The 22711-nt window shown below is 39.2% G+C and overlaps 1 protein-coding gene across 2 annotated transcripts in view; it reads right to left on the reverse strand.

The window, feature by feature from the left end:
* Positions 1-21404, reverse strand: part of itsn2b (intersectin 2b) — a 35888-nt gene extending 14484 nt beyond the window's left edge. For both annotated transcript variants that reach the window (XM_026171056.2, XM_026171048.2), the window contains exons 1-17: positions 21180-21404; positions 13053-13111; positions 11516-11608; positions 10838-10901; positions 10557-10732; positions 10018-10248; positions 8855-8957; positions 8276-8412; positions 7531-7594; positions 6813-6950; positions 6581-6657; positions 5650-5912; positions 5419-5568; positions 5163-5303; positions 4816-4903; positions 4427-4566; positions 3149-3333 (exon numbers count right to left, since the gene is read on the reverse strand). In XM_026171056.2, the coding sequence (XP_026026841.2) occupies positions 3149-3333; positions 4427-4566; positions 4816-4903; positions 5163-5303; positions 5419-5568; positions 5650-5912; positions 6581-6657; positions 6813-6950; positions 7531-7594; positions 8276-8412; positions 8855-8957; positions 10018-10248; positions 10557-10732; positions 10838-10901; positions 11516-11608; positions 13053-13059 (2057 nt within the window). In that variant the 5' untranslated portion in view covers positions 13060-13111; positions 21180-21404. The remainder of the gene's footprint in view (positions 1-3148; positions 3334-4426; positions 4567-4815; positions 4904-5162; positions 5304-5418; positions 5569-5649; positions 5913-6580; positions 6658-6812; positions 6951-7530; positions 7595-8275; positions 8413-8854; positions 8958-10017; positions 10249-10556; positions 10733-10837; positions 10902-11515; positions 11609-13052; positions 13112-21179) is intronic.
* Between the last annotated feature and the right edge of the window lie 1307 nt (positions 21405-22711).

Consider the following 22711-nt stretch of genomic DNA (forward strand, 5'->3'; position numbering starts at 1 on the left):
TTTAACAGTATTGTTTTCTTTAAAAATACAAGTAAGCCATAGTATAATTTAGCTTGTACAGAAAGCCAAGAAAGTTTATCATGCATTTTGTCAATACTTGTATAGTATGAACACCTTAACACTAATCTGGTCGCCCTATTTTGGACTAACTGAAGTCTATTCAGATCTGTCTTATTAGCTGCAGACCAGATGATTGAGCAGTACTCTAGATGAGATAATACTAATGCGTTAATGACATCTTTCATAACTGAAGTAGTAATATAAAAGGAGCATTTCCTAGCTATAGCTATGCCCTGTCCCATTTTCTTAATAACAGAATTGATGTGCTGAGACCATGAAAGGTGGTGGTTTATGGTAACACCAAGTAATTTAATCTGGGTGACCTGTTCTAATACCGATCCAGCTATGGAAAGATTTAGTTGTGGACTGTTGATTAAACGTGCTCTACTTCCTATTAACATGGATTTGGATTTAGTCACATTTATAATCATGTTGTTTTTACTTATCCAATCAAACACATTCAGCAAATCTAGTTGTAATACGCTTGTCAATTCAGAGTGGCTACTGGCTGAATAAAACATGGTGGAATCATCAGCGTACATTACAAGATGAGATTTATCCAGGACATACGGCAAATCATTTGTAAAAACTGAGTAGAGAAGTGGACCGAGGCAGCTGCCTTGGGGTAGACCACAGTTCATTTCGCGGCCCTCCGAGAAATAACCATTATAATAAACCTTTTGCCTTCTTCCAGACAAATAACTTTCCATCCAGCACAAAGCAGCTGGTGAAAATCCATAACATTTTAGTTTATCTATCAGTAGATCATGATTTATTAAATCAAATGCAGCACTAAAATCCAGAAATACCACCCCGGCCAAATTCCCTTTATCTAGGTATTTGTACCAGTTATCTGTCATGTGAATGAGAGCTGAACTGGTGGAATAACCAGGTTTGTAGGCATGTTGAAACTGAGTGAGTAACTGATTTTCTATTAGATAATGTTGAATTTGTTCGTAGACAATCCTTTCCATAATTTTACTTAAAATGGGTAGCAGACTGATAGGTCTGCTGTTGACACCATTAAAAATGTCATTCTTGTTTTTAGGAATCGGAATTATTTTCGATTCTTTCCACTGCGATGGAAATAAGCTGCATGCCAGAGATTTATTAAATATGTGACATATAGGAAGGGACACAAACTTGGCTGCAACTTTGAGCAGTTTACTGTCTATGTTATCAGAACCGGAGGATGTATCATCAGGAAGTGATGTCAATAAGCGCTCTACCATCTGCACGTTCACTGCCTCAAACTTAAATTGGCATGGTTTATTATTCATGATAACATCCTGTATAAGACGACAGGATAAGGTGGGATCGCCTTTGCTCATATTAGATTTTAAATTTGTTATTTTATTGCTGTAATAATTCACAAAATAATTGGCAATATCCTTGGCTTTACTTATAAACGTACCACCCGTGTGGATGTGAGGCATCACCGGAGCAAGATCTCTACCCATTATATTATTTAAAACTTTCCACACCTTTTTGCTGTCCTTATTGGCCTCTTTCAGCTTAAGTTGATAATATTCTTTCTTTTTACGCCTATTCAATTTAGTTACTTGATTTCTTAACTCGCGATATCTTGCCCACTCTTGTGGACTGATAGACTTATGTGCTTTTGCTTTTGCTATATCCCTCTCTGACATTGCAACCTTAAGTTCGTTATCTAACCAAGGTGCATAGTTCTTTTTAACAGTAAATCTTTTTAAGGGGGCATGTTTATCAGCCAGGTAGCAAAAGTTTTCAATAAACATAGATAATGCCCTATCAGGGTCATTCTCGAGGCAGATGTCAGTCCAGTGAATTTCTTTTACGTCATTAATATACTTATCTGCATTGAAATTTTTGTAAGATCTATGAAAAATAATCTTTTGTGCAGTTTTCAGTGGTTTCATTTTCTTAGTCAAACCTACAAGATTATGGTCACTATAGCCAACTGGAATAGAAACAATATTAGAGCAATGCTCAGGAACATTTGTATATATATGATCAATACATGATGATGACCTATGACCTCCTGCGTTGACCGTGACCCGGGTGGGAATAGTGATCATCTGAGACAGGCAACAAGCCGACGCTGATGAACTTATCTTTTTCTTTAAAAGACAAGAAGGAGCCGACCAATTAATATTAAAGTCTCCTAATAAAAACATGTCTTTGTTTTCCTCAGTTACTCTTTCTAGCATTTCACAGATTCGTTTTACATACAACATATGTATTTAACTATTACTAAGTTAAACTGATATAAAGATAACTGAAGAAAAGGCAGAAAGATTTAAATGTTTTGAGAAGAGGCCATGTAGGAAAAATATCTCAAAAATTAATCCAAAGCTATTTCAACTGGTTTGAAGAACATAATTGCAAAAAACGTCTGAGGACAAACAGAAGACGCTGGCCATGGCACGGGAACCTTTTCTAGGCTAAAAGTTTTGGATCTACTAAAGCAGCGGTCCCCAACTCCCGGGCCTCGGACCGGTACCGGGCCGCGAGAGTTGGGGCTCGGGTGTGAAATGTATGGTTTTCAGGGTTTTTATCGGTTTTCAGCATTATTTTGTTATCGTTTTTATCATTAACTCGGTTTTCCTGGGTCTTTTCATGTGTGTTATGAATAAATCTTCTTTTTTTGGTACCGGTACTAGTTTTATTTTGTTGTATTTATCCGCGACACCTTAAAGGCCGGTCCGTGAAAATATTGTCAGGCATAAACCGGTCCGTGGCGCAAAAAAGGTTGGGGACCGCTGTACTAAAGTGTCAATCTCAGCGTAAATTGTTCGATATGGATCCTGCCTATTTTGGGGTTTTGTTTTTTGAACTGATGACATTATTTTCATCTCGGAATTGTGTGAATTATCAGTATATGGAGTTGTTACATTTTTTTCTATTGGTCTCTTTATCTTTTTGATCATGACAAAAAAGGTTATTTTTTAAGTAAACAACATCATCAAACTTGACTGAATAACAAATTATATCCAGTATTCAATAACATCTTAATACGTTTTGTGTTGGTTGGAAAAAGAGCATATGGCATCTGCTGTATAACTGATGACTAATATTTATAACACACAAATGTAAATTCAAAGTGTACCTCTGAGCTTCTTCCTCTTCCTCCCTGCGCCTCCTTTCCTCCTCTTGTCGTTTCCTCTCTTCTTCCTTCCTCCTCATCTCCTCTTCTTGCTCCTTCTTTCGCATGAGTTCACGCTGTTTGTCTTCTTTTATGCTGCGCAGTTTCTCCAGTGCAGCCTGCTGATTTCTTTGGCTCTCTCTCAGTTCCTGGTGTAAACAAAGATAGTTCACATAATTACTAGCAGTCTGAAAGATAAATGGCTGAATTAAAGGATGCAAGACGGACATGGGCACAGTCTAAGGCCTATAAACAAACAGCATCCAACACCTGACTAAATATTATGAAAAAGTAGAAAAGAAAGAGATAAATTAGGGGACCAAAACACAAGATACAACAAGGCAAGAACAATAATGAGACCTAAAGCAAAAACCTTTAGTAGGTAGAAGAGGTTACGGAGGCAGGCCAGCAGAGAGAGGAGAGCCTGGAGTATTGACTCCTCAGCACCCACACACTGAAAAGGGGAATGAAATGGGCGAATGGGAAGAGAGGAAAGGATCCAGTGTAGGGAAGAGCAGAAATGTCCAGAAGACGAGGAAAAAGAGGAATCAAAGTTTAAGATGTCGTATCAGATGCCAAAGTAGGAAGTATGGCAGGGAAGGAGAAAGACAAAAAAGGCCTCAAGGGCCAGGAAGCAATATTAGTGATCAGCTGTAAAGGACACAGTCTAATATTCAATTTGATAAATCACTGCTTTTAAATTTATATTAGGAAAACAGTCTCCTTAAAAATTAAAATAAATATGTTTCAAGGAAGTCGATCCAAACTAGCAGCCCCTTTTTATCAAAGCTTTACAGTTCTACGATTTTGCACTGCTGAGAATAAGTGCAAAAAAATAATATAATCCACAGAGCTTGAGATTCTGGCCCTTAACTGATCAAGGATGGAAACCATCCTACACATTCCAGAAGAACTGCAAGAAGACATTAACTATTGTTCCCTGACACGGCTGCCATGAACCTCAACGACTGCAAAAACAAGCATTCAACATTTTCTCATGAGAGTATTCTAAGGCTGTTTTCACACCTGCAGTGTTTAGTCCGTTTAAATCCAACATAACTCGGTACCACACACATGCAAAGAACACAAACTGTACCTACTAGCTGTAAAATAAACTAAGGGCTTGCTTAGTTTATTAGCCACAAGACGAGAACACAGCACCTTCTACCTGTATTTACTGTGTTGCTGCTGCTCCACACGCATCTGGCCAAAAAGCAGACTGAAGTAGTGACAGATTCCTACCTGCATGTCTTTGTTATACTGGTCCATTTCTGCTAGTTTGGCAGCCGTCTCTTTCTCCAGAACTTCAAGCTGTTCTCGCAGTTTCATACACGTCCCTTTTTTCTCCGTCATGCTCACTTTTAGGGTGGACACTGTCGATGCTACAAGCAGATAAAATACAGTCACTGCGGTAACTGGTGGTACATCTATCAGACAACAATCCATAAATTGTTTGCATTTACTTCTTCTGGTTGCATGTATTAAGTAATTATAATTACAACAGGTATAATGAAAACCGTGATAATTAAAATGAGTCAATTTGCCATATAAGAGGTATTCTTTTCATTTTATTTTCCATTTTTTTATGATTGATGGTCCAAAGCTTGGCATGTTAATTTTTCACTACTAACCAGGCAGGTTATTCAGAGACATATTTTTCAGCTTTTCAGTCAGTCTTTTCTGCTCCGGAGTCAAGTGGGACAACTTTCTCTGGAACTCCTAATGGATAAAAAAAAAAGAAAAGAAAAGAAAAAAAAATGCATCACTGGAGGGGGGCGGAGTTTCAAAAAAAGATTAACAGACACACACCCTCTCAATAAAGCAATACTCATATACATAGGTAAACTACTAAACAACTATCCTTGCTACTTTCAGCACTAAATGTCATAATATTAGGATATTATAGAAATACACAAGGAACTGAATGAAACTCAGAAATGATCTCAGAAAAAAAATGGGGAAGAAAAAAAGCACAGACCTCAATTTGTTTCTGCAGATTGTTAATATCCTGCTGACGTGCCTCCTTCCTTTGATTGTTAAGATCAAGCTCAGTCTTCTGAAGTTTTTTCTTGTTCTGAAAGTCACGCAGGCGGTCCGAGATCTGACGGTGCTTGTCACCCTAAAAGAGGTAGAGACAGAAGAACAGAGATGAGATAGCTTAAAAAACCTCCACAACATGTAGACAGAAAGTATTTTTGCTCTATGTTGGACTGAAATGTCTCTTCAGCACTCACCACTGCCTCCAACTCCAACTCCAGGCTCCTCTTCTTAGCTTTCAGTTTGGTGATTTCATCCTGCTCTTGTTCCTTCTTTAACTGGAGCTCTCCTTTCCTCCTCCTCTCCCACTCCTCTTTTCTCTGACGCTCGAGCTCCCGCTGTGCAGCCTAGAATAAACGGACACACAGAAGTAAGTACACCACGCATCACTGCGAACAAACCAACTCATTCAGAGACGTTCACCTCACCTCTTTTCTCTCTATCTCCCTCTGCCGTTCTTCCTCTTTCTGTCTCTCCAGCTCTCTTTGGAGCTCGAGCCTCCTCTCCTCCTCTTTCCTCCTTCTCTCCTCAGCCTCCCAAGCCTCTTTCTCTCTCTTCTCTCGCTCTTCTTTCTCTTTCTGAGCACGCCGCTCCTGCTCCCTCCTCTCAGCGTCCAGTAGGGCCTGTCGTCTTTTCTCCAACTCTGCATTCCCTCGTTCCAAGTTTGCTTTGAATTTATCTTCAAATGATACTAAAAATAAAGTAGGAAGACATGACAGATCACTGTACTTTTCATGTAACATTAAGAAAAGAATTGTGAACATGTATGTGACTAAATACTGATTATTTATTTGAGATCATGTCTTAAAAAAAAAAAAATTGTGAATGATTTTTATAAGATTTGGAGGATTAGCATTTAACAACGTCCAAACATTCCAGCTGCTACTTGTAGCCTAAGTCACCAATACGTGCACCACATTCCAGATGCTGTTCTTTAAAGACTCAGACTTATTACTAGAGTTTGACCGACTGTTTCCATTTTACTATGCGCAGCTTCTCTCATATTTATGATAAAATCATTTTAATCTGTGCATCATTTTCTTTTGTATTTTTGGTAGTCAAATCTATGCACTACATGGGAAACACACAGATGAGCTGCAAGTTTTGTAACTCATCTTATTTGAAGTCCATAGTAGTGAACCAAGGAAACAGAGAGAAAAAAAGAGGGTTAAAGCTGAGATGTGAAATGCAGTTACAAGAAGAGGGGAAACTCAAACTACACCCATTATATTAGTATTTCTCAGTGTTCAAAAAAATAAAATAAATATTTATGATCCATAGCTGCTGGCTGCACATGAACCCTCAGTTTAAAAAGGCTGCTGCCTGTGTGAGTTGGTTGTGTTTATTGGTAGTACTGACTGTTCATTTTTGGTTTCTGTGGCGGTTCAATTTCCAAGTTATCAATCAGGGAAGAGCTGAGGCCATTCGTGGCACTCCTGCAATACAGATTTCAATCAGTTTCTTTGAAAATACAGCATGCAACATCACTCACATAATAACAAGGTTTTGTGCAAAAAACGTTACGTCACGCATTTATATATAGAGAATGTTGGAGAGGTTTTGGTCAAGCAGAACATGTGTGTCCACATACCTCTGTGAGGGTGGTACCAGCTCAGTTGGCAGTGTTAATGGCAGTGGTTGACCACTCTTTGCCAAATCCACGAGGTGCATTGCCAGAATAAACTCCTCCGCTTGTAGCTTGCCATCTTTATCCACATCTGCTAAATTCCTGCAGGAAATTTGCAAGTTGGACTTTTATAGAACATAATGTACACTTATCATACTTAAATTCAGCAGAATAATATTCATGGGAAATAAATATTGTCACTCAGGAATATTTGGACCTCATATTTACAATTACAACATCAATATTACAGCTATTGGACTTGCTGCTCTGACATAACCAGACTAGGTGTTGAAGCACAAGATGCATGATCATATAAAACTAACTCAACCAAATTCAATAAAAACAATTAACAGTTATAGCATTAAGTAGCTAACTGTAGAAAACATGTCCATTTGATTTGATAAATCCTGCTGTATTCAGTTGCGTAAAAAATATTGTAGAACAAAAGAAAAACAAAGAAAAAAAACCAGCAAATCTATTGTCAGATTTTTTAACCCATTTTAACAAGTAATAGATACTGGGAACAGCATTCTTAAAACAAAAAACAATTACTTCCTTAATAATGAAAGCGGTATTGTGATAATGATACAACTGCATGACCTTTCATACTTCTGGCTGCCAAACCTGACTGTAGTAATCAAAAGACATGTTCAGACACACCAAAATACACACATAATCCTACCAGATGGAGGCCAGTTGTATTTTTGTCAGCATCGTACTTTCCATCACACCCTTCACCTGCAGACCTGGTAAGAAGAGGAACAAATGTCAGAGCTGTGGAGCACAGAGGTGTGGGGGTGTGGAAGAAGAAAGGAGTGGTGTGTGTGAAATAGTACAGTGGCTGATGATATATGAATTAATCTACATATAACGTGTGGTGAAGACAGGAAGCAGTTGCAACACCATAACCAATTTTTCCTAGAGTGACATTGTACAAAGTTTCAAAATTCTAAAAAGCAGATGATGGTAAACAGTCTGTGACAGCATGAAAACACTCAGCTTTTTACAAAGGTCTACAAGGACACAAAATTTGAAGGAATAAAAGAAGCCCTTTGTGTAATTTTGTTACCATACAGACTGCGTAATAACAGTCAAGTTGCATTACTAAGAAAATTGGGGGGAAAAAATCTGACCTTCATTGTCATTTCAATAAATCTTTGTTTTTTCATAAGAACAGGTTTTACAAGGTTTGCAGAACAAAAGGACAAACAAATACTTGACTGTGTGCATGTGTGTGTTGAGAAACACTGTGACTGAACACACCCGCTACTATAGCCTCCACTACTTAAAGCTAACTAAAGGTTGATACAGGGGAAAAAAAGAGGGAGGAAAATGAAGTCATCAGTGACTGTCTCCACACCTAAATTCCATAAATAGTTTGGTTTTATATAACCTATACAGTGAGCATACACATAAATGCATTATACCAGTGAGGTATCCAATCATCTGTTTATCCAAGCTGTTGAACTGCTGTCTGTATTTAAGTCTGGAAGCATGTGGCACAGCCCAGTCACTGGGAACAGCATTCATGGGGGACATCACAGATGGGGTTGAAGAACCGGAGCTGAAAAACAATACACCAAATGTTTATGTTTGTACAGATAATAGCCCTTTCCCATTAATACCTACTCAGCTTGACTCAACTCAATTTCTGAAATTTTATTTTTCTGACATATAGCAATGCAGCCAGAAGTCCTGTAATGTCATTTGTATGCATCACGGAGTGGATTTTTGTGAGTAGTCGCTTTTGACACCATTGAATCGGCAGTCAGTGGCAGGCAGTCTGTTGCTGTTGTTGTCACATTTTTCGTGTCGACTCAGATCACTTGGGACCCTGGTTGAGTAGTTACTAAAAAAGTACCTAGAACCGAGTTCTAACACTTAATGGAAACCCTACAGACCCAGTCGAGATGAGCAGGTACTAGTTGAAAAGGGCTAAAAGAAACTGACAAGGTAAACAAGTCAGAGGTTGCCCAGACATGCTTACGTATATGTGCAGGTCTTACCTGCCAGATCCCAGGTCTAGCAGTGTTGGGGCCATGTTTATACCAGCAGGCGAAGAGGCGCGTCCAAGCGGAGAGGCGTAAGAGGTCGCAGATAGAGGTAGGCCTGAAGCAGAGACACACATGCGCGTTAATCATATTTCAACAATAGGGCACAAAATGTTATTCACACACTTAACCACAATTACAAAATGTGATGTTCTTTTTTTCACTTGGTGGAAAAGTTGAGGGTTCTGTCTTTACAGTTTTCTTAAATGGCAGATGCCTGTACTGTGATCACTGTTGTAACCTTGTCAAGGACAGGGAGGCCATTTGTATGGAGATGAGACAGAAACCTGACTCTGCAAAACAGGACAGGAGCCATTCCATTTTCCTGGTTTTCCCTTAAAATACCCAGAACTGCTTCATTGTCAGCAAATATACAGTATTTAATATGAGAGAACAGCCAGCATTTCTCCTCAGCAGTTTTCATACTACAACAAACAGCAGATAAGCATCAAGAAAGCAATAACCAAAAAGACAAACAAGAGCTGTCTAACAGATCACACACAAAGATGAACATTCCCTCCATAACATGCATTATTCGAGTCCCCCAACCAATATCTAGTTTCTGATTAGTTTGAGGTATTTTCTTAAGAGCATCGACGTGATGCAAAATTTGTGGATCTAGATCTAGTTTTAAGTGGACTCCAAAACTTAAGCACTACCAAGCTGCTTGGGCCAAACTCCAATCCAGGTCAAGTTTGCATACAAATCCTGCTCACTATTAGCTAATGCAAGTTTATCATGTTCAAAAGCTGACAGAATATTTAATACACTTTTTTCCAAATGTACTAATCTTTTAAAAAAAATAAACAAAACCAAAGTTGTTCAAGTTGTTGGACAAAACCTTCTCTTAAAACAGAAAAACTTTGAAAATCTTCAGAACAAAGTTCTGCTGCTTCATGGACTTGCTTCTTTAGTTAGTTTTCAGCCGTGACAACCTGATCAACTAGCATGATAAACATTGATCAGATAACACAAAGCGCTATGATAACCTGGAATATTTAAAGTGTAGCATATTTAATAATATCCTAATAGATTTCCTGTTAGAAGTCTCTCAGATACAAGATGAAAAAGACAAAAATGACAGCTAACTGATTAATGGATAAGAGAATTACACATACCAGTATTCAAACCTCCAGAAGAAATTGGCTGGAGGAGACCCATGGTGCCATTTGGTACTGTGGTATTTCCCATAATTGGAACCAGGGGCGTGGGGGCAGTGGACATCATTAGTGGGTTCATTCCTGATGATGAAGGAACCATTGGGCTGAGGCCCGTCATTGGTGTCATAGGTGACACGGCCATAGGAGTCAACATGGCAAGGTTTGTTCCATGCACCATAGAGCCAATTCCTATGACACAATTAGATACACCATTTTTGATCACAGTGACTAAATGCATGCATGGAAACAATCAGTCAGACACAGTTTAGATTAGTCTAAGTGCTCCGAAATCTTTGAATGGAGGATCTTCATTTAAACATTTTTTTTTTTTTAAAAATCATATTTTCGCTTCTACCTAGGAGCCATAGCAGCTCGTTCTTTCCCGTTTTTGTGGGCCATGTCCATTAAAGGAAAACTCCACATATTTGCCAATAGTAAAATGTTAATTTTCTAACAAATTCACTGCTATAGTGTACGATATAATAATAATATCGTACCATAGGCAGGGTTGGTGGGGTTGTTCATGGTGGGAGCACGCACTGGAGGCTGCTTCATGATGATTGGAAGCGATGAGGGAAGTGGTGTACCCGTAAGTTTTAGCTTTATAAGCTTCATAGCAACAGAAAACTCCAGCCGGTCCATCTTTCCATCTTTATTCATATCGGCCAGGCTCCTGGGAGACAGAACACAAAACATAAGCAAGGAAACGGTGATGGGTTCTCAGGAAGATCTTCTCAAGCACAGCATCTTATCCACTGTGAGTCTGTGTTTCTCTCACCATATATCAGCCAACACTGATGCAGGCAGCCCTGACTGAAGGAAAAACCTCTTTGCCTGGTCTCCTATAAAAAGACAGAGAGGGAAGAAAACAAAAAAGTGTCAGTTTACAAGTATGAGGTTGTACATCACTATCTGGACTTTAATACATATGTTATATTGGTTATATTTACATGTGCCTCGTCGCGTCTGTATTTGTACGTGTCTGTTTATTACTGTAAATCACAGGTGGGTAACATTTTCTCCAGCAGGCCACCCTCGTTTAGACACTCACTAAAATTCCATCCAAATATTTCATCAAAATTTATATGCATCTTGCCACCTGTTTTTTTCCTTTTAGGATGTTGCAGGGCAAACTGAGATGGCTCACAGGCCGGTTCTGGTCCTCGGACCACATGTTTTCATTAATAAAGCACTTTTCAACTTTATTGGTGCTACAAAGCGCTTTACAATGTTTTCTACTTCCATACACAGGCACTGGCATGCCATCTGAAGGAACCTAGTATTCAATGTCTTGCACCAGGACACTTCAGCATGGGGAGGGGCTGGGGATTAGGGATACCAACTGAGTCACAGCCATTTGCAATTTCCAGTTTCATCATGATAAAATAGCACTCTGAAAACCAGCATCCAGTCACTGTGTGAATCATGGACAAACAGCATGTTTAAATGTCTGTACCTGTGACGTAGCCCATCGTTGGGGAGAGGGAGTCAAACATCTGATCATGTTTGTCCCTCTCCTCTGGGGAGATTGCCCACACACTTGGACCACCTGAGGGGGGCAAGGAAATGTAAAGTTTCAGTCATAGCCAGTGAGATTAAATAATACCAGGCAAATAGACCCCAAGAAGTAGCAGGCTTAATTTTTCTAATTAATGTCAGCTAATTTATCAGATATTCAGTTCACTTCACAAGATTACACAGGCGTAAAAAAAAAGGAAACAGGAAGACAGGTGCACACACACAGACCAACTGACACAGATAAAGAGTACCCTGACGTCAGCCTCAGCAGCAGTCAGACACTGGGAATCCACCAGTATTGACAAAGTGATAATGAAGCTCAAATTTCACTTTGTTAAGTGCAAAACAAGACACTTTTACTGCTCTTCACCAAGGCTGTTTACTCCACGATATATCAACAACACCAACATATTAGGGCTGTTCGATATAACGATATATATCGGATGACGATATAAAAACGTCTATCGTTTCATTTGACGCTATCGTTTGTTTCGTGATGTTGCAAAATAAACTGTTTACCGCAATATTTTTTCATCGTTTTGATGGTCACTGTAGTGGCTATATTAATTTCTTAAAGTTCTCTCTTTCTCTTATATTTAATATAACCACACTACAGACGGACAAGCGCCTGTTTTTATGCCTTGTGGTTAGCAACAAGGACGGTAACACCATCGCGTGTCCGCTTGTTTATGTTCCACATAAACCTTTCACAATAAAGCTCAAGATCCTGTTGAGACTTTTCAAAATAAACTGAATCACGTGAAAGAGCAGATTATTTACGGAAGAGAAGTAAAAAAGAGCCGCCAGGTGTTAAAAAATAAACCTTAGACTCAAACGTTAGAACAGGCTTTTCCCCGCAGCACGCTGTGTAATAAATACTCACAAAGAAAACAGCGGCCGTTACAACTTATATCTAAAAATGTATAGTTTCATGCATCTATTAAAACACTCGACTCCAGCTACATGACGCGCAGCTGGAAACACTTCCCGCAAGTCGAGCTGCCCGAGATTCACAGAATTTACAGAAAATGTTACATTTTTGTGATTTATATCGTTATCGGGACGATAGAATTCTTATATCGGGATATGAGATTTTGGTCATATCGCACAGCCCTACAACATATATAACCTGCACCAACACCAAAAATATACTAATCTGGGTACTTTAATCCTGTCACTGAAGCTATCAGTAAACCTGGTGGGTTTAAAAAAAAAAAAAAAAAAAAGAAAGAAAGAAAGAAAAGAAAATATATGGACCAGACTTCAAAATTAGCACAACTGTGTCAAACTATAAAGAAGCTGGTCAAGAATATGTACACAAACGTAGGCCAAACACAACCCAGCAATTATCACTAAAACTAGCCTTATGTTGGCCTCAGCAGCTCTGCAGAGCCACATTCACACACCCCTCTTTCTTTCATTCTCCACACAGATTTAACACTGTCCTTTATACACACAAAACGCAGTGATCTTACCATTCATTTTCGCAGGTGGAGAACTCCCAGTGACGTCCTCAGCTACTGTTCACAGCCATCTGCAAAACACACATAAGCACGGTCCAGTAATCAGTCAATACTGTAGCTAAGAGAGGACAGTACTGTCATAGAGAGCAGGAAGATAAAAAGGCAGAGAGAGGTACAGAGACAGACCAGGCAGAGAGAGAGAGAGCGATTCTGGTCGGTCAGCAGAGTCAAACAGGGCTTCTCCTGTTCACTTTGGCCGCATCCCAAATCTTTTCAACCACATGGACTTTTTTCACTACTATCAACACTGACGTCGTAGCGGCCAGAGTGCAATCCATGCTACTACTAAAGCTAAACCGACACGCACTTATTAACATTTACTGTGTCCAGGAATACAAACCCTTGTTCAGTTCTGTTTGATCAGCTAATGTAGACTGAACAAAGGATCTACAGCCCTTTGGTGTTAAACAGACACCACTTCTTCAAAAAACTGCCCACGTTTGATGTACCGATGTTATACTTTGTTCATGTTTATTCCCCAGTGTGATGCAAACACCATCAAGTTATTATTATAGACACAAAGTTTTTGTTCAACTGCAGTCCATGATAGGACTACTTAATTATAGCAAATGTTAAACTTACAACCATTTACATTTTTTTCCTAAGAGCAATAGAAGAAAGGTTTTTGTAGACTCTTGAAAAATCTATAAGTTTCACAATACAAGAATCAATCCTGTTAGGATATTTCCAGCTCTCTATTTTCTAAAGCTTATGTGGGTCCAGGTCATGAAGGCAACAGTCTAATCAAAGAATAGCATTAGTTGAAATACGACAGTGAAAGACACCTTAGCACAGGGGTGGGTAATTAATTTTTAAAGTTAATATCCACCAGGAATGAGTTTATCCTCTACAATGGTGCAAGCTTCTTGTGTGACCCCTGGGGAAAATGACCCAGTCCTGCCTTCGAGCTTTACCTAGACAACCACAAAACGAACTCCACTGGTTACCAATATTCAGCAACAAACCAACGCTCAACAAGCACACTGTTTCCTGTGTGAACGCCCTTTAAGACTAAGCCCAGATGTTGTTTTGCTGCTTATACACTTTCAGTCTTTGTCCACAATTTGTAGCTATAGATACGATTACAATATGTCCATCTAGAGTAAAGTTGTAGCTCAACATTCAACTGTTGAAAATGAGTAAAGACAAGCTACTACACTAAAGCGACAAACCAATACTCTCAATGACTTTAAACCTGCCTTCCTGTTAGCAGTGACTATGACTCTTTCTCTATCTCATCAGGCTTTGAAACCGCTCTTGTTGAGTCATGCACTTGCAAACAAAGTGTGGGAATTGGCCTATTGTTGCATAAACCTGTTTTATGTAGTAGGAGGCTCAGCTTCTTCTTGAAGGTTGGGGTTTATAAGTTTCAAGTAATTGCATGTGATTGTGTGATCAGGCAGGTCTGTCCCAGTACTTTGGTCCAGACTAAAATATTATTATATAGGGACAGTCCACAGGGGTTGATTGTAATGTAAATAACAGGGTAAATGTAGCAGACTCTGTCTCATGTATCACATATGAACTCCTTGTTGACAGAAGGCGGTAAGTAGCTTTATGCTGGGTTGGAGAAATAGTTATAGGTCTTATCTGTGGCTGCTGTAGCACTCTTCCTGTTAAATGATCATTACAACATGCACAACAGAACAGAATTGTTTAGATCTGAGACAGTTATGAATGTCGTGTGAACTTATTTATAGAACCATTAATAACAGTAGTAATGCAACACTGAATACAGATGTAATCTTTAACTGTCCGACTGGTACGTCAACTATTTTCTTCACATTTTCTCTTTTCATTTCATATTCGCATCTTTAGAATGACAACTTTCCCTGTTATCATCACACTGCCATCGGCCGCTCAGATTCACATGATGAAGGTGGAGGAGGAAAAGCAGGAGAGAAATTCTAATCATTCCGCTCAGCACTTCCTGCCTAACCTACGAACAGAAGCATTTCCTTAATCAACATCAGTTGACAGGAAGTGATCACAGATCTTGGCGAGAGAGAGGCAGCTTTTAATGTCCTAAAAAATAAGCGTGAGAGCTGTGGTTGAAACTGACACAGTATTCCAGATTAAAGAGTCATTTATAGGTGATTACTGACATATCTGGTGACAAGAAGCCTGTGCATGAGAATATGAATGAGGGAGAGAAAAAAAACAGAAAGAAAGTGCCTGGCTGACACTCTTACAAGGGCAGAGAATAACAAGAGAGGGCTAATCTACTGCCTGCCATCTGTCACTCTCCCTCTCTCCTTCCTTTCCCGAGTCAGACCATACTCTTATTCGATATCTCTGATCATCCATTCTTTCCTCTGCTTCTCCCATCTATTTTCCTAGCTGTTTAGATGGAGAGCATCAAATACAATCGTACTAGTTTTAAATGAATTTAGAGCATATCATTGTACTCTCTATATTGCCATCAGCAGTGACAATGGATGGTTTGGTTGTTCCTTTCAAGAAATGTACTTACTTATGGAGGTATTTGAAAGCCACTGACACTGAAGTCATGGAATCTAATGTCTGGTAACCCAACACTACAGGAATCTGAATGAATAAGTGAAAGAAAGCAGCAGACTGTTGGCTTTAAGGTTTACTGTTTCCACAGTAAGCAAGCAGTCTAACTTTCCTCACAGGGCGGCTGCCTGACCAACTGACCGACTGAACGTCGGACTTGGCTAGCACAAAGGAGTGACCTCAGTGGCAGAGTCAGCTTTGCAAACTTCATGCAAATACCTTCTGGAGTCGCCCTCCACATAAATACACACTGCCTCAGTAGAAGCCTTGTGCTGCTAAATGAATACCTCTGCTCCACCATTTGCATAGACTCCCCGAAGGTAAAATCAGAGTGAAGATCAACAACCAGAGCTCCACCTAACTTAAAAACTAACCTCATCTATACTTAACCAGTGATACAGAACCTTTTAAAAACATCTAAAAACAAGTAGGAAAAGGAAAAGCAAAAACAGATTCTAAGCTAGATGCACTGTTTTGACACAACTGAATCGCTCTATCAAGGAGACAGCTGCCTTGTAGATGGAATGTGCCATTACTGCAAGCAGGCGAAATAACTCACCTAGAAGCCATGTGCTGATAGTTATCAAATACGAAAGCAGAAAAATGCACCTCTAACTACATTTAGGAGACAGGCAGGCAGATACAATTTGTGAAAGGTGGTGAGCTTAGTACCAGACAAACAAGAGAAACTCGCAAAGCTGAAAAAAAGTCTTGTGAAACCAAAAGAAAAAAAGATCCAATGGAAACCGTGACAAGTTAAGTGAGCTATATATTATTCTACTTATGTTTGTTGAATTTAACTCAGAGAGCATAAAGAGGATGGACATAGCTTCCTTGTTACAAAAATAAGAAGCCCCTAAAAAAAAATGTGGATTTTACCTAGTGGCCACCAGATGGCGATAGCTGTAGTTGCAAAAAACTTCTAATCCTATAAAAGTCTATTACATAGGTGTCAAACTCTGGCCCGCAGCCTAATTACATTTGGCCCGCGAAGCCATACCAAATTACTATTAGAGCTGGCCTACTGGTATTATACAGCTAATATATACATTGTTTAGTATTAAGCTTTGCTTGTTCCACATTCAGTTTTTCAGCAAAACTTGTTTGAGTCCATAAGAAGAGATTCATTCTTAAATCTGGAGGAAGATATTTTTCAATAAATATTAATGTTAGCCCGCGACCTTGTTCTAGTTTTGAATTTTGGCCCACTGTGTATTTGAGTTTGACACCCCTGGTCTATTAGGAAAACAGCTACCTTTATTGACGTTCATCTCAAGGCTTCAAAACAAAACTTCAAAAGGTGACATCCTGGTAGGTCTTTTATACTGTCTATGGTTTGAAATATGAACTTTTGAATAAAGCCACAGTTCCCAACAGCATTTGCAGGAGACACCAGGCAGAGACTGGGCGCTCAGGATCTGTGGTTTTCAACAAGACAACAACCTTAAGGATCCTGCCAAGAAAACACAGGGTGGCTCCCCACTGACAATCTTGAACTGACCCTGCCACAATCTGGGCACAAACCCAACAAAGCTCTCAGACTGTGAATTTACTGTGGACCAACACTCCTTATGAGTTGTGTTGAGTTTGAAAAACGATAGAAAACGTAGAAACGTCCAAAAGAAAGGTGTGTCAAACATATGTGATAATTCCCACAAAGGACTGAGGCTGTTACTGCTGCTATAATCAACATATAAATGAAAAAGAAAATTTGATATTTTCATTGATTTACCAAAGTTTACAATAAGTGTGGCGTAATGTACATAGTTCTGTAAAAAAACTGAAATAAAAACTTGAATGTCTAAAAACCTCTGAATGCACTACAGTAGTAGTGAACAGAAGCTCTCTGTAATGACAATAGAGCAGCAACCGCAATGCATGTCTTCAAATCTGAATAACAGCAAGAATCCAAGCTACTGATGTTCCTATGCCCAACACTTTGACTTCCTCCTAATTCTAGCTCTATTTGTGTGTGATGCTGTTTTTGAGTTACAGTGTGTGCATGAACAATATTTTTTAAAAACCTTGTGTAGTTCTGGATTTAAAAATAAAACAACCCAAAAAAGAACAGCTGTTATACAGCTTGTCTGTATAACTAGAATTCTGAGAAGTGGAAAATATGATAAACCCCTGGGTAGCAAAACACATAAGTCTGCCTAATGTGTCCACTCATCTTGGTGTGAACACACATGCAATAGCCATTGCTTTTGTCATAGTTCGGTACATAAATAGACATGTGACTCAGTGTCCCAACCTGCAGTTCATGAAACAGCTCTTTCACAATGGTGGAGAGGTGTTGAAACACTGTAGTATACTTGCTAACAGCCAGCAAAACAGTAACACTGATGTCCATAACACCACATAACCACTGTATACTGAAAGAAATAATCAAAATGAACAGTGGGACATTAGATCTTATTTTTCTTCGACCATAACAGTCTAAATTCCATTGCGGAAAGAGCTTTTCTTTACAAACTACAATCAAGAGGTTTTGTGTTTATATGCATATCAATTTGCTCTTTGGAGTTCTGCTGTGGACCTGCTTGTCTATCAGTTAGCATACACAACAGTGAAACCTGTTGGATAAATGGCATGACTGTTTCTGACCTTAGCTTCTTCAGTAGACACTTTGAACCATATGTGCCTTTCTTTCTGTCTGTTTATACCTTTTGCTTTGTGCTACTGTGTACCTCACTGCCATTCCACCCTTGCTTAGAGTGAATCAAGAAATAACAAACATGACGTAACACTGTCAGGGATAGGGATGAGACTGAGAACAGAAACATATTCTCCTTGCTCAAGTTCCTCATTCGTGACCATCTTTTGAGCAACCCCCCCCCCCCCCCCCCCCCCAACTTTCTCACCAACTCTCATAACTTTGCATGTAAAACTGCACCCTGCCAGTCCTGTCATCATCACTGCTCTTTTCAGGGTCAAACACTGCGTGAATGCCGTTCTAAGGAATGATTGATTTTCTGCCGCCTCGCTCACTGACCTCACACCAATGACATCAACTCCATCCACAGTTCTGTTTCTGCCCGATGACACCCTTTCTTCCCCTCTGTGTCCTCCTTTGTGTACAGTAAAATTACCCAAGCTTTCTCTTCAGCTGTTTTTAATGTGTATTTTCAATTCCTTCCCACAATACAGAGACAACTAACGGGTAGTTTTATTAAAGTGATACTTCAGCATCCACCCGCTCTGCAGTAAACACCCATCTACCACGCTCAGGGCTGCAAAGCAAACCAGCAGCGTTTCAGATTGGGTTTGATTAACTATGTTTGCAATGCCAGATTTTGTTTTCTTAAGAGGCATGGCACACCTCTCCCTCTTTTAGCCTGGGTTTGACTCACCTTGATTTGTCCATCTATCTGAATATGACAGGGCTGGAGAACGTACACTTCTAAATTTGTTGTTTGGCTTGTGCATGTGGCTCAGTGGGAACATGGCAATGCTTCACCACTGCCAACTTAAAAAAGACTGCGAGTCTGGTTTGACTGACAAGTTAATGTCGGACCAATATTTATATAATAAATGGAAGTTGGATGAGGAAAACGGTAGGCTGCTGCTTAGTGTCCAGTATTAAAATGACAAGCATCAAGTTAGGATTGGACACAAAGAGCTGCAGCTTGGTAAGACTCCTCCCTGTACTAACTCAGCATGTTAACCACTTTAATATTTTGCTGATTTCAGGGTTTTAATAGCCTACAACAGAACTCTGGTAGGTGATGATGTACGCAAACATGATGTGCCCACATATATTAAAGGCCATAAGTCTTTGTTACCTTATTAGAGAGACATTTGTGCATTTTCCTGTCAATTTAGGGGAACAAAATGACTACCCAGTGCTGGTAGGATAAACGCTACACTGGTGGAATATTGCTTTTCTCAAAAGAAAAGAACAGCAGATACACTCAGCATGCACTTCATTCCAGACCTTTCAAGCATTTTCTCTAAATCTCTGTCACTTATTTTTTTTCCAAGCAACTCTCTAATAAGGTTGGCCTTCGGGTAAAAGACTCTTTAAAAAAAAAAAAAAAAAAAAGCTAAAAGAACTATCTCTCAACTTATCAGTGTTATGCAATAACAAAATATTTGCACTGAAATAGACAGCACCGGAGCAAATGATGATAATTTTTTGTGCTGATGTGGTTTTTAAACAACATCCTGCCAAGTTAGAAAGATAAATGCTGCAATATGTTATCCTGCATTTCCCCCCCCAAGTTTTTTAATTAAACTTATTTGCAATCATCACTCACAGTAGTTCATATTATTTGTAGATTGTATCATGTTTCCAGATTAATTTTTATTTCAGTTCAGTTACTTTCCACATTGTGTTCCCTTATTTCAATTAAGTTTTTATTACCTTCACTTTAGTTATAGTTGATCATATGCACAAATACTTCCTGGTTTAAGTTTTGTTGACCCAGTTTGACCAGACTTATAAAAACTAAAAGAATTTTCCCTCATTATATTTTAATTTTTAATAATTTTTATTATTAGTGAGCGGCATAGTAGTGCAGTGATTAGCACTTCCCAGCAAGAAGGAATGGGATTACCCTCCAGGCTTGGGACCCTTCTGCGTGAGTTTTCTCTCACAGCCCAAGGACTTGTATGTTAGGTTAATTGTTGATTGTAAACTGGCTGTAGGTGTTAATGTTAGCCCTGTGGTAGACTGGCGACCTGTCCAGGGTGCACCCCACCGCTGATCTTATTACAGCTGGGACATGCTCCAGGACCCCCACGATCCTGAATTGGATAAGCAATTCAGAAAATGCATAGATGTGTGGATAATAGTTTTCTACAATCCCAATACTATTTCAGTTAGCTCCCCCCAAGCTCACTGTTCATGGTCTTAATTAATTGTAAAAACAGAGATTTCGCAGGGAAGAACGATTGGGTGCAGCAGCACCAATCTACAGTAGCCTATAATAAATATGGTGAAGTAACCCTGTCAGCTCATTAAATATATTTGTGTGGGCCTCGGCTTTCACCAATTAGGTCACTTTGCACAATTGAGACCGAGCAGGCCAATAATTCATACAAACATTTCCACTTGGGGACGGTAACGTCATTTACAACCTTCATCTCTGTTTATGTGTCTCTAGATAAACCGAAAGAGTCGCATTCCCTGATCACTTGTCACCAGTCATTGAGACCTGCCTGCAACCTGCTCAACTAGTTTGAACCAAAAGGAATTTAGGAGACTTTCCTGCAAATCTGCTCTCACAAACCTCCCAGATACACTTTCGCCATAAAATAAGCGCCAACAAACACTCCTCATCTGATTGTCCACAAAAAACATTTAATGAAAACACACAACTTAGCAAGCTAACCCAACTCTGACGGTCCCAGGTTGTTTGGCACCCACGGTGAAGCATCACCTCTGAACACTTTTTCCTTTCATATTTTCAAATTTTCAAATTAAACAAGGTACACAAGGAAACACGAACACGGAAAAGTCATTAAAAATATCGAAAAGTCAACAGGGAGTCTATAAAGGATTATTATGAGAACATCAAACTTACGGCCATGCTTAGATAAGCAGTTTCGCTTGCCTACCTCTCTCACCGCTACGGTTCAAAAACATCAACTTCTGAGCTTTCGAGAGGCCGCAAATGACGAGCCACCACTTCTGGACGGTTTCCCACACACGCTCTCAAAGTTTAGTATCCGCGGAGAGCTGCCGTTTTCAGGAGATATGTTAAGTTTGTTAACGTTTCTGCTCAAGAGAACCTGTTGCTGACAGCTCGGTGTGTCACACCAACAACATGGCTGACGACGAGTGATTGGAGCCTGTGAGGCGCTGCTAACGTCCGGCAAGTGGGAGGAGAGAGAAAGGGAGGAATAAAAGTGGAACAGATGGAGAAGGAGAACAATCGATGGGATGGGAGGCAGATAAGAGACAAGTGAGGGTAATATTATACAATATGGAGCCAGACTAGGAGAATAATGGAGAAGAGATTAAAATCCTTGTATGACTTGGAGATTATTCATGACAAATTATGAGATAAGGATATTCTGACAGTATACAGTCATATATATTGAAATTATATAGGTACACGTTCTGTGATTATACAGTCATGTGTTCTGAGATTATACAGCCATACACTCTGAGATTATATAGTCATATATTCTGAGATTACACAATTGCACATTTGCAAGAAACAATTCAGAAATCCTCTGCGATTAAAGTCACAAAGAGTAGCTCACTTTGGAAATTTGGATCAGCCTATATAGCCAACTAATAATGTACTGTATTAGATCGGTAAATCAAATCATTGCCTGTTTTTAACCGGGTTTAGCTGTGTAAATTTCCAAAGCTCAGAATTGGGATAACACCCAAATAATCCAGACTTTGAAGGGACACTGTTGCCTTAAATTAGACATCTTGTTTAATGTGGGTGGCAGTTGGGTGTCCAGCAATCAGTCATTTCCAAAACTGGTTGGAAATTTCTTAGTAACTTACCTGGACTGTAATTTGGCCAGATTTGGCTGCTTCAGTGGGACGAGATCACAAGCTCTGAGGGAATGCATGATGGCTGCAAAGAGATTTTTTTTAAATTATAGAAAATTCAGTGGATGATAATTTTAATGTTAACAGATCTCCTGCCTCCATGAACACTCATTACGTACCATACATGCCCACTACTGATATAGCAGTTGCATTTAAAAACACGATTTAATCCCAGTAACTAAGTAACTAAGACAATGAATTATAGTCTGGTCTTTTGTATATCGTTTGCAAAATATGGGGAATAATAGGCAGTGGACCACTGTGAAGGACATAAGGAGTCTATCTTCTAAAACCTACAAACATATATTTTTCCACCTACAGTTAAACCAATAGTTTTTACTTCATGTGATGTTCTTTAACATTAATTCATGTAATGTTATTTAAAACTGCTTCAGTGGATATACGCAAGAACATGACTGGTTACTGTGGTCATGGAAAACTCAGCTAAGAAGTACAACGAATTTTTATTTAACTGATATCTAAAAAAAACTTAATAAATAATACAAAACTATAATAGCGATGCTGTGTATATCATTCACTGCTACACATTGTCAATAGTTTGTGTTTTTCTGTTTGT

Source organism: Astatotilapia calliptera, chromosome 1, assembly GCF_964374335.1.
Source record: "Astatotilapia calliptera chromosome 1, fAstCal68.1, whole genome shotgun sequence".
In the NCBI taxonomy this organism is placed as follows: domain Eukaryota; kingdom Metazoa; phylum Chordata; class Actinopteri; order Cichliformes; family Cichlidae; genus Astatotilapia; species Astatotilapia calliptera.